We start from the raw sequence: 13,060 nt of genomic DNA on the forward strand, positions 1-13,060 counted from the left end.
TTCAAGCACAGATCTAAATATGAAACCACGGCTTTTAGTGGTTGTAACAAAACAATTGTATCCCTATGCAAAAGTAAACAAGCGACCGTTACATGACACACTGGTTTTAAAATGTCATTTGTGAACTTTAACAAATGCAAGATAATGATGTCTGGAGTCAGTTGAAGTGAGTTAGGCGTATTGATGTAATGTTGAAGCAGTTCAGAAAGGCAAAAGGAATAGTTTTTGAACATGAACAAGTTGATGACAGACATCCATACTACCACTTGATGGATGGATGGATGAATGGGGAGTACGTATCAAGTTGCAATTATCTATTTACCACAGGATGGATGGATGGATGGATGGGGAATAAGTATCAAGTTGCAATTATCTATTTACCACTGGAGGGATGGATGGATGAAAGGGGAATATGTATCAAGTTGCAATTATCTATTTACCACTGGATGGATGGATGGATGGATGAATGGGGAATATGTATCAAGTTGCAATTATCTATTTACCACTGGAGGGATGGATGGATGAATGGGGAATATGTATCAAGTTGCAATTATCTATTTACCACTGGATGGATGGATGGATGGATGGATGAATGGGGAATATGTATCAAGTTGCAATTATCTATTTACCACTGGATGGATGGATGGATGAATGGATGAATAGGGAATATGTATCAAGTTGCAATTATCTATTTACCACTGGATGGATGGATGGATGAATGGGGAATATGTATCAAGTTGCAATTATCTATTTACCACTGGATGGATGGATGAATGGGGAATATGTATCAAGTTGCAATTATCTATTTACCACTGGATGGATGGATGGATGAATGGGGAATATGTATCAAGTTGCAATTATCTATTTACCACTGGATGGATGGATGGATGAATGGGAATATGTTTCAATATGCAATTGCATATCTATTTACCACTGGACATGGATGGATGAATGGGGAATATGTATCAAGTTGCAATTATCTATTTACCACTGGATGGATGAATGGGAATATGTATCAAGTTGCAATTATCTATTTACCACTGACTGGATGGATGGATGAATGGGGAATATGTATCAAGTTGCAATTATCTATTTACCACTGGATGGATGGATGGATGAATGGGAATATGTATCAAGTTGCAATTATCTATTTACCACAGGATGGATGAATGGGGAATATGTATCAAGTTGCAATTATCTATTTACCACTGGATGGATGAATGGGGAATATGTATCAAGTTGCAATTATCTATTTACCACTGGATGGATGGATGGATGAATGGGGAATATGTATCAAGTTGCAATTATCTATTTACCACTGGATGGATGAATGGGGAATATGTATCAAGTTGCAATTATCTATTTACCACAGGACTGGATGGATGGATGAATGGGGAATATGTATCAAGTTGCAAGTATCTATTTACCACTGGATGGATGAATGGGGAATATGTATCAAGTTGCAATTATCTATTTACCACTGGATGGATGGATGGATGGATGGATGGGGAATATGTATCAAGTTGCAATTATCTATTTAAAATCAGAATCCATAATTATTCTATGGAAGTACATAGATGACAGACTGAAAGAATACACATGAAAAGCAGCACAGCTGCCCAGCTGCCAGCCTCATATCTGTCATCGTTCCCTTGAAACATTTATAGTTTATAGTTTATGTACATTTAAAACCCACACAGACTGTTCTACTAAATACTTAATATTACAAGGTGAAAAAAAATAGAATTCTGAAAGTAATACTTTTCCTTAGGGACTTCAGATATTTATACAATCCATATAGAATTCATGTAGCGACGCAAACAAAGTAAGAAAGTTGAAAACTTTCATGGTGAGCAAAAATTTCATTGCTTGGTAAGCACACTAAATACAAAACCAAGGCCATTTTTCTTTCCTGTCATCAAAAACACTATTTATCATTGTCAATAGGTGCAATTTCTCAAAGACCAGAGTCTAAATTGCTCTAAAAGACCATTAAATGGAAGGAACAACATTTTTTCCCTACTCTAAATGTCACCTGCATATATAGAGCACTGTGACGAGACTTCGAGAAGCCAGAATATCGTCTGTCTGCGAAGGAATTATCCCTGTAACATGGTATTCCTGGCCACACAAGAAGAGCAGGGAGACAAGCTGTTTTTATCAAGATGAATTTCTCAAACCTGAATTCCAAGTGGACAGTGAACGGATTATTTGATATTCTATGCTGCCAATATTTCTGTCCAAAAATAAAATACAATCATTTATAATCCTGGTAACCTACTACCGAATAAAAAAGCTACTCAAGCCTTCTGTCCCTGATTCAGTTTTTATTTCAGTGCTTGAGAATCCAATTCCGTGTAATGGAATTCTGATCAAAAGGTCTGAATGCTCTGTCCTTCAAAAAACATATCTACAGGATTGCTGTTTTCAATGGCAGTTTTTAGTCACAAAATGCAAGTTGTCCTCTTTATTTGATGTCTACTGAAAGAATAAGTAGCTTGAGTACTGAAAGATAAAGCCATTATTGCAAACTTGGGAGCTCCTATGCCTTTAATTCAAGCCTGCGAACGATGATTGGGTAAAATAGTCCAGCTTAAAGGATCACTCTTTGCCACCATGTGACAACGAGGCAGAGTTTGATGACCTTCATGCACTATTTCTGATCTGTGCTCATCAAATCAGCATCAACGGTACTTCTTCGCATTGCAGACCAAGACCTCAAAGGCTTTGAAGGTGTCCCTGTGTACAAATTAAAACCTGGGATGATTTGGAAAATCAATACCCACCACCAGGCGCCATTGTCCACCAAGGTGTCCCATCTGTACTGGACTCTGAGATAATGGTAAATGACCAGTGCCATCTCACCAGGGACACAGACACCGGATCGAAATGGCCGGGTTTTGGAGTTGATAGATTACGCCGTAAATAAAAAGAAACTACAATTTGTAGAATGTGCCACAACATGGCTATTTCGGCAAGATAAAGACCATTGGAACATGTTATTGAAGACATCATGGTCCTAATTGCACCTTGACTCTTGACACTTGTGATGGATATGTACCAAGAACCATTTCAGGCAAAGGTTCAACCAAGTTCTCCAGCACAATACTATGACCTTTGAAGATCATCATATTCTCCTAACACTGGCATTTAGTTTGCTTCCAGAACACCGTCTTGAAGGACCGTAACCATTTTAAGCAAATTTAATGATTAATTACCAGAAGGATTTGTACTCTGAAACATATGCCCAGGACAACAAACCCAATTTTAACAAAATGCTTTTGAAGATATGAACTGACTCAATAAAATTATCCTGACGGGCAAATTAGACCATGAATCACAGCCTAGAGGCTGTTCATCTGTCACAAGAATCCAAAGAGACGGAGATCCCGAGACTCTCATATGCCTTTCATGCGCAGAGACTTGCATTAGCAAAATACTGCAGTGAGCGAGCTGTGTATTCCGGTGAGAATTTGTTAACATGGTTCATAACAGACTCGCAAACATCAATGAAACATGGTCTTCAGGTCACAGGTCTTGATGATCTAGACAGACTACATTGGGCCAGGAATCAGGGATTTGCATAACGTCACCATTACTAAACAAAGGAGTCACATCAAGGCTGTAGCTTTGAGGCTGATATTTTGCTCTGGGTCTGCATGAACTATTCTGATGAATCAGGAACCTAACACTACATGAACCTAATTTCAATTTTTTTTTGTAACTGGTCTTAACTTGTCAAAAGAATACCAATGCCACATTTTCATATTTGTTGGTTTTTATATTTTAAGAATCAAATCAATACACGTTTTGTAGGTCAAAAATACAAAAATGTCATTTATTAGTTTAAGATCAGAAAATTGAAAACGATCAGCTCTATCTGTTTAAAGTACTGATTGTTTACTATTCATAAAGTAATATGTACATGAGTTCATTTTATCACCACTGGCTCCTAAACAGGTGTTTGCAGTGACTCTATACTATATAGTTTTCATCATTATTTGAATAGATGCATTTACTAGTTGTGCAATGTTTAGCTTTCCATTTTCATTATTTTTCAATTCCATTGAAACAAGAGCAATCTGAACAGATAAGCAAGCAAAAGAAAATATTGTATTCTAGGATTATGCTTAAGTATTAAAAGATAAACGCAAGCAACAGAACACTTTCCATAGCAACAAGAAATTTGTTTCTTGTTTACCTCCACACTGAGCAATATTCCAACGATATGGCAGCGGCCTGTAAATAATCTAGAGTCTGGACCAGACAATCCAGCGGTCAACAACATGAGCATCAATCTACGCAATTGGGATTCGATGACATGTGTCTGACCACCGGATCCCATTAGTTGCCTCTTACAACAAGCATGGGTTGCTGAAGACAAGTTCTTACCCAGATCTTCATGGGTCATATATCAACACGAAATCTCTGCTAAAAGCAGTTTCCATTGTAAGATTCTGATTGTATTATGACACGTGTCACTTCAAATGGTGACCAAACCAGGTGGTTTGTGAAAAGAGGGGCATATCCTGCTAGCAATGGAACCTGTCACAAACACATGCAAAGGCAAGACAACTACTCAAGTCTAAAAACCTCATTCCAAAACCTTCACTGCAGGATGTGTACCAAAAACTTTCACAAAATATTTTTTTACCTTATCATCTTATTCTTTTTGGCACCTCTAATGGCTGTCCTGATAAGGTAATTAAAGAAAGTGCCAAAGCTGCCTGCAAACCATTTTGACATTTCTCCACCCACAGACTGGAGAAACCTCATCACCCCTGCCTCCTCCTGGACTTGACAACAGAGTCGGAAGGTCTGACGATGCTATTACCAATCGTCATGTGCACTCTATGATTTAACATTGAAATCAACAAGAGGAAGAAACATAATCGTAGGCGAAAGGACAGACCGTAAGCTTTGGAATTCAAGTTTGAGAAAAAAATCTGAACCACAATCTCAATTTCAGGAAAAAGTGTCTTGCCATCACCTTCATGAATGACCCCTGGATAGTTTGTAATGTGTGTTGACGGCGTCACTTCGATTAGTGAAATTCACACCATCTTGACATGCTTGAGACAGAAAAAGTAGACACGAGGATCTTAGCGCCTACAAGAATGCTATTGCCTAGACCCAAATGCCAGTTTGTCAGAAAGAGATGTCTACCTTAAAAAAAGTGACTTTGCTGCACAATATATCAATATAGATTTTAAGAATACAAACATTATTAGAATCTTTACTTTACTGAGAAAATGCAATCCCAAAATTAACAAATGTTGCAATATGGATGTTTTTCAAAAAGATTAAATGAAAAAAGCTGTATGCAATGAAGTACAGTGAATCCTCTGTATATTAGACTTGTGTGGAGAAAAGTAAATGAGTGATCGAGTTTGGTTTTACGCCGCTTTTAGCAATATTCCAGCAATATCACGGAGGGGGACACCAGAAATGAGCTTCACACGATGTACCCATGTGGGGATTCGAACCTGGGTCTTTGGCGTGACGAGCGAACGCTTTAACCACTAGGCTACCTAACCGCCCAAAAGTAAATGAGAGATTGTTGTCATGGACATATGTAATAATCAATCTGGACCAGACAATCAAGTGATTGATATCATGAGCAATTTTCCAACCCATTTGGGTATGATAACATGCTTTCACGAGCCTGATGATCTAATCTATTTACACACATCTTACAACCATCGTAGGTTACAGGATACCCATGGGGCACTGGGGCAGCCTAATCGTTAGAGTGACTGCTCATCATGCCGAAGACCCGGGTTCAATTTGTCACATGGGTATAAAGGGAAGCAAATTTCTGGTGTCCCCCGCTGTGATATTGCCGGAATATTGCTAAAAGCGGTGTAAAACCAAACTCACTTACGTGACTGTAGTAATAACCAAAATCCTCACTGGGGGATCAATGAAGAGGATATTGAAGAAGCCATTACATTTTAGCGTGTATCATCCTGATTTTAATCCTGTTATATAACAGTTTATGTCTATGAAACCAATCTGACACACATTTCACTACATCAACATCCCAAGGCTCTCATTTAATAATCTCTTCATCCCCCAAGGGTTCCTGGGATCCATCTATCCCAATGTCTCCACAGAAGGCTGCCTAAAGAGAAACTAATCCCCAGACACATTTATTTTAGAATATGTGAAACGGAAGAAAAAATAGATCAGTTGGACAATAACGCCTTCAACCTTCCACAAACGCTGGCCAGGGAATACACCATCTGAACCCCTAATACCATAAAGAATGTTTAATCGCTTTACAAAAATCAATTAAAAAAGAATAAAAAATTCAAACTACTGATTGGGATGAGTTCGATTTAGCTCTTCTGCAAATAAGTCTAAAATTTGGTACTGGGAAAGTTTGAGTAACGACATGAAGGAAACAGGCTGACAATTTCCACAATTAGAGCTGTGAGAGCGGTCATATCACCAACTGTAAGTGTCCGTCTTCTGCAGTTAGCATCAGACAGGCTTAGTGAGAAGTGGGAATCGATAAAGAATTATTTCAGAGCATGCGTTATATCCGTCGCTGGTGTGACTATATCCTTTGCAAACACCAAGTAGCCAGCTAGCGATGAAACATGGCACATTAAATACGAAATTCCTTCATGACATAGACAGCAGGGCTTCATTATCTTTAACTGCTGTGAAATACTACTTCGGTGGTTCGAGTCGTGACAGATTTCTATCCCGTTTAAGTGCATTTGACTCCAGTTTATGTAATAGGGCACAGACCGCTGGCATGAAATGATAGTTAATTGCCGATTTCACCTCACTGACATTAAGTCGTGAAATTTCTCGTCATGTTACATCAGTGAGTAAGTGCAAGGTGACTGATGCCAAAGTCAGCAATATTCAAAATGTTTCATCCAGGCTTGAAATAATGCCATCTCTATATGATGGTATCTGGAAGTCCTGTCAGACATTGTTACCATACAATCCACACTGTTCAGAAGCATGAAAATTGTTTACAATGCTGTTTCTCTAAGGGACCATTCATAAATTATGGCTAGGGGGTGATGATGTTTATAGGGAAGCATGTACAATGTGAATGACCAACCTAAAAGTTATGTACACAGTAGGTGACATCACCCCCCTGACCACCATCACCGCATGTCATGTACAAAATCAATGACGACCTCCCTAGTACATGTGTATAAAATTGATGACCCCCCCATACCTGCCAAGAACAATATGGGTGACCCCCTCCTAAGATCATCATCACACCCCTTAGCCATAAATTGTGAATGGTCCCTAAGAGACCAAAAGACTGATTGTCGAAAAATTGAAATTTTTGATAGTTGTGATACAATGAAGCCCACAAATCTGAACCAACGATTTAAAAACAGCCTTATATATCACCGTTCGAAACAGCAATCCCTCAACTTGAGGATCAAACTGCATACGGAAGGCATTAAATTCCATATCCTTTACCCCAGACAAATAAAGCATTTATCAAGAAGAGTAGTTGGATTCCGGAAAAGCCAGATTATTTTCATACTTATGACCTCAAATATGGCTTCTGGCAAGTGCATATTATAGGCTTATGGATGCCGAGCAATAAACTGATGGAAATTATGGGGCATTACTGGCATCGTACTTCCTATCTGGTTTAATGCAAGCTACTGGAGTAGGATATGTATGACTATCTGGACGCCGGTAGCCGCAAGACTTGGTTTGATGATGTCCTACCATCAAGTCCAAACTAGCCTGAGAGAAGGATGGGAATCTACTGAATCCTGTGAAAACAACACTGATCCTGTAAATATGACACTAATGGTCAAATCTAGCTGGCTTTGATGTTGGTTTGTATCAATAAGGTTTGATTAGTTTGATGTATAATATCTGGAGGCGGTCTTGTAATCAGGTTTAGTCAGGATATGTCAATAGTCCGGTTCAGTAGTTGGAAAAGTGGTAAAGTGTCCACCCTATCAGAGATGTTGGGTAGCATGAAGACTCGCTCATGTGCATCAGAAGGTGAGACCACTATAGTGAGTGAGTGAGTGAGTGAGTGAGTGAGTGAGTTTGGTTTTACGCCGCTTTTAGCAATATTCCAGCAATATCATGGCGGGGAACACCAGAAATGGGCTTCACACATTGTATCCATGTGGGAATCGAACCCTAGTCTTCGGTGTGACGAGCGAACACTTTAACCACACCGCCCCGAGGCCACTATAGACTGTATTCATCAGGGATGTGGAATGTAGATTGTTGGTGGGAAAGACTATGTAGTATGTGACTTTAGCACCTGAGTAGGGCACAGAAAGCATAAACCATTTGCAGCAGGTGCCATGATACCATCAAATAGCATATACCATCAGGCTGACCATGATGAACAAGCATATGACCATGTAGGTGGAAACAAGAAAGTATATACCAGCAGGTTGAGATGAGAAAGCATGTACCAGCAGGATTAGCCAGGATAACATGACAAAGCATATACCTGCAAGCTGACATGACAAAGCATATACCTGCAGGACAGCAGGACAAAGCATAAACCAGCAGCATGCCAAAACAAAGCCTGTACCGGAGGATTGCCCTGCATCTATACCATCAGTGTGGCATGAGCAAGTATATCCCAGCAGGACAACATGGACAAGTACAGTACCAGAGAATGTTCATTAGCCAAGGGAACTATCCAACCATGGCCCCTGCTGTTACATAATGAATTTTTTAAAAAACAATTTTGACCTATCCATCAGGTGAGCACATCCATGGCCACTACTACTACTACTACATGGCCTGCAGGAATGAGCAACATTCTCAGTAGTGATTGCAGTCCATGGGAGTTCAGTCCTTGGAATTGTAAAGCACCCATGAGCCCCCTGAAGGCAGATATACTAATGAAGCCAATGGTGACCGGCACTCAGACGTCCAGCCAGCTGATTGTTGATGCTGACCATAGACTAATTGACCATTGAACAATCTGGAGCCAGAGTCGAAACTGGGGGGAATTCCACTTAAAGGTACTATTTGTGCATAGACTGAAGGTAGCAGCTGATATTTGAAAGTTTGTGTGTTGTGTAAGTGAGAGGTTTGAATGGAATGTCACAAAGGCAAAGATTTGGCCATAAAGTGACACTCTGTTTAAAAGCATACAATCAAACCTCTGGACAATCCCAATTTAGAACATTTCATATATTTCAATGGTGACATTTTACTTACCAAATTAACCATTTTGGAATTAGTAAGCAGCCAAACCATTCAATCGTAAAAACGTTTCCATACTTATAGTTAAATCATACAAAAACATAAAGATAAACTAACAAGTTCTTCAAATTTTTAGATTAAACAATCATGTGTAAGCTAAAAACAAGCATGCATTTTCTATAAACAGAAGAGTGAGTGAATGAGTGAGGGAGGGAGAGAGGGTGGGTTGGTTGGTTGGTTGGTTGGTTGGTTGGCTGGTTGGCTGGTTGGTTAGTTAATTAGTTTTATGCCGCTTATTAGCAATATTCCAGCAATATCACGGCAGGGGACACAAGAAATGGTCTTCCCACATTGTACCCATTTTTGCTGAATCGAACCCGGGTCTTCTGCATGACGGGCGAACGCTTTAGTGTGTGAGTGAGTTTAGTTTTACGCCGCACTTAGCAATATTCCAGCTATATGGCAGCGGTCTGTAAATAATCGAAGTCAGGACAAGATAATCCAGTGATCAACAGCATGAGGATGATCTGCGCACTTGGGATCCGATGACATGTGTCAACCAAGCCAGGGAGTGAGTGGAGGAAAGCCCAAATGAAGTTCATTGATGGTTCAAAAATATTCTTCATGTTGGCAAATCGTCATTACCAATGGGCACAAATAGCCATCCTTCAAGGTGCCCTGTGAACAACATGCATATCCATCTCTGCACCTTGAGAACATGACTACTGCAACCAAGCACTTGAAGGACAACTCCATCCCCGGTCAGACCAGATCAATACAGTTAACACTGCCTGCTTGTTTGGCCGCGTTGCCTTCATGATACATGCATGGTAATCCTTATCTAAAACTTCATCCCTTCACAGAGGTATAGCATTTCACTATATTCCTCTTAACTAGGGAATTATCGGAACCAGAATGTGGCCTAGATTGGACGGTTTCGGATCAGTGATGACATTATAAACTCTCCCCAGGGAGTTCATCTGTTCTCTGACTAAGCCGGGGTGATAAGCCGTATAGAGATGGTGTCAAAATTCACAATGATGCATTTAACCAGGGTTTATGAGAACAATAGAAGAACATAGAGTCCTGAATAAATAATTCACACTGACTTGCAATTAACACAAGTCTGGATAAGAGTGGAGTTGCTGTTCTATGTAGAAGGGGTGAATCACTGAAGTACATCTTGTAAAGACTTGTTGATGGAGACGAAACTTGTCATGTTCTACCATTTGGGAATCAAACCTAGCCAACAGCAACGATGAGACATAACCTTAAACACTAAGTCACCCAATCAAATATTGAAATTGTTTCACAAAGAAGAACTAATAATGGGTAGTTTATACATTTAATGAAAGATTGATAATTAAGAAAGGGCAACGTGTGATGACATATCAAACCAACTAGATCACAAATGCACCTACACTACAGCACAAAGCCAAGTGTTTGCATCGACAACCATGGCGCAATCAACTCTACTAATTAGGAATATTGATAAACAATGAGCTCAACAAATATAATCCACCACAATCTACGATCAATATGAAAATCAATACCTTTATTCCATGAGCCATGTTATTTGGGCGACATTTTGAATTTGAATATCAGCCCCGAAGCATCAAATTTACACCTATGTTTAAGTGTTAGACTTCCATGAATAATTCAACATACTTTCAAATGACATTTCACAGCTATATACATCTTCATGATTTCTTAATGCGAAAAATTCTCCAATAGAACAAGACAAACCATAAAATTCATGAAGGATGTGAGCATCTTTTACCCTGTTCCATCCTCCATGTACGTGTATCTAAGACTCGGCCTCAAAAACTGTACACAACAAGAGTTGCATACAACACGTTGCTGTGATTAATGTTATTTTATTTTAGGACGCAGTCAAGAACCCCTAATGTTAAAATACACTTCCATTTTCACAAAAATCCTCCATGACGATATCTTGATGAAATTTTACATTACAGCACAGATTTAAATCTGTTGATGTGGAGCATGGTAATTGGGTTATTTTAAGATGCACTGACGCTTCCATTGAAAGATACCAAGTTATATTGAAAACAAAAATATCATTTCTTCAAAGCTCAACTGCATATTGTGAACATGAATATAAGTTTTTTCATAACATTGTTTTAAAAATGTTGAGGAGAGTTTCATGATTTACCAGTGTAAAACCTCAGACTGTAACAGAAGTGATAGTTTTGTGGTTTTTAGTTTATGAGAGCCAATGAAATCTGTGTATTAATGCTCACTGAGATAGGTATCAGACAACCTGATTGCTTTTTGTAACATGAAACTTCTGGTTTTCAATTTGCTTTCCAGTGCAAACCGTTTACATTAATCTGATATATTTCTTGAAAACTTCTACAAATAAATCACTAAGTGTTAAAACTGCATGATGTTAAACCTCAGAAATTGCAGAACTCTTTGAAGTGTAAATGAAAACATAAAAGTGAGCATTACATGGCAAATCTCGTGATCAACCTGGATAGAACTCAAACATGCCTCGTACAAAAAATGATACAATGGAATTACAGTGCTATGGAAAAGGAAAAAAAAATCTATACCACCTTAAACATTCCGCCATCCTGTCATCAAGACACAGTCGATGTCAAGCAAGACCCGGCAACGACAAAATATCCACTGTCACATCCCGCTGGCAACTTCTACAACTAAATCCTCTGATAGTGGCAGCGTAGCAGATGTTATGCTCATGGCACGGCCAACACTGTGCCAGATTGATTAAACAGTAATCTCTCTTCCATCACGATATAAGCCACTATGAAAGCAGACGACACACAATAACTCTGCAATACAAAAAAGTCAGCCATCTTGGATTGTCTCGAAGGGCTACAAACGTAAACTATAAACGCTGGGACACTCCAAAAATCAGACTCGTCAGTGGATGCGTCCGCATCAACTCTGGTACGGAGGAGAGATATACTAATCCATAACGCAGGACGATTACTCGGCTATGAACAAATCAAACAGTCAGTATCTATCTTGTTAGCGTTTTACTCGATTTCTAACAATGCCATGTGTTCTGGAGAGTTACAGGAATTGTTTGATCACCACGGCAAACGACTGAAGGACTTTGGGGTTAGTGTCATCGGGGGCAGGAGAGTGTTTACACATAAATAATTGATTAAAAAATTGATGAAGAAAATCGCCTTGCTGGTGATGAGAAAAACGCAGCTCAATTAGTTTGTATTGGCTGCAACTTATGGCTTTAGTGATAAGGACTTGCCATCGTAGAAAATGCATCACATTCAGGAAGTATCTAATTAGATTTGAGATGCGGTATACAGAGACGGTGTCAAAAGGTTTTGAGCTAAAGCAGAAAGATCTCTTGCAAGGCAGAATGCTCATGTGTTCATCAAGCCAAGAGATATATCCTTCTGTTTTTAAGCATCTTTTTGTAACATCAACTAAATTGCATTCATATTTTCTCAGAAATAATAATAACAGGAATAACATCACTTGCATTAAACCTGTAGTCTTATCCTAAAAGGCTTGGGTTTGATATATTGAAAAATATAACTTAAATCTTGCACCTGATAGACAAAAGAATATATCGAACTGGTTATTTGTTTCTGTCAGACATATAAATCTATATTTGCAGGAAATGTTGTCAGGAAGCTATTATGTAAATCTAAATGAAATTGATTTTGTGGATCATTGCAATTCTTCCGGCATACCATCATATTATCTTAGCAATGGTGTTATCTTAGTTCTGTAGACGTTACTGGACTACATGTGCATATGTGTTTCTCAGTCTATTCATTTTATTTCAGTCTATGAAATTTCATATAGAATATTTGTTGGCCACTCCATGTTTGATAGATTTTTCATTTGGATAACGAATAATTTAAGGCTG

The 13,060-nt window shown here is 38.8% G+C and overlaps 1 protein-coding gene across 4 annotated transcripts in view; it reads right to left on the minus strand.

Annotated features, from left to right (window-relative positions):
* Positions 1-13,060, minus strand: part of LOC124283619 (synaptotagmin-7-like) — a 482,711-nt gene that overhangs the window by 98,386 nt on the left and 371,265 nt on the right. Inside the window, exon 1 of one of the 4 annotated variants that reach the window (XM_046719609.1) lies at positions 11,754-12,163. The exons of the other annotated variants lie outside the window; for them this stretch is intronic. Coding sequence (XP_046575565.1) covers positions 11,754-11,770 — 17 coding nt within the window. The 5' untranslated portion in view covers positions 11,771-12,163. Of the gene's footprint in view, positions 1-11,753; positions 12,164-13,060 lie in introns of those variants that run through there. 4 annotated transcript variants of the gene reach the window in all.

The sequence above is a fragment of the Haliotis rubra genome, unplaced genomic scaffold (assembly GCF_003918875.1).
Source record: "Haliotis rubra isolate DU_JTF1 unplaced genomic scaffold, ASM391887v1 Scf319, whole genome shotgun sequence".
Classification (NCBI taxonomy): Eukaryota; Metazoa; Mollusca; class Gastropoda; order Lepetellida; family Haliotidae; genus Haliotis; species Haliotis rubra.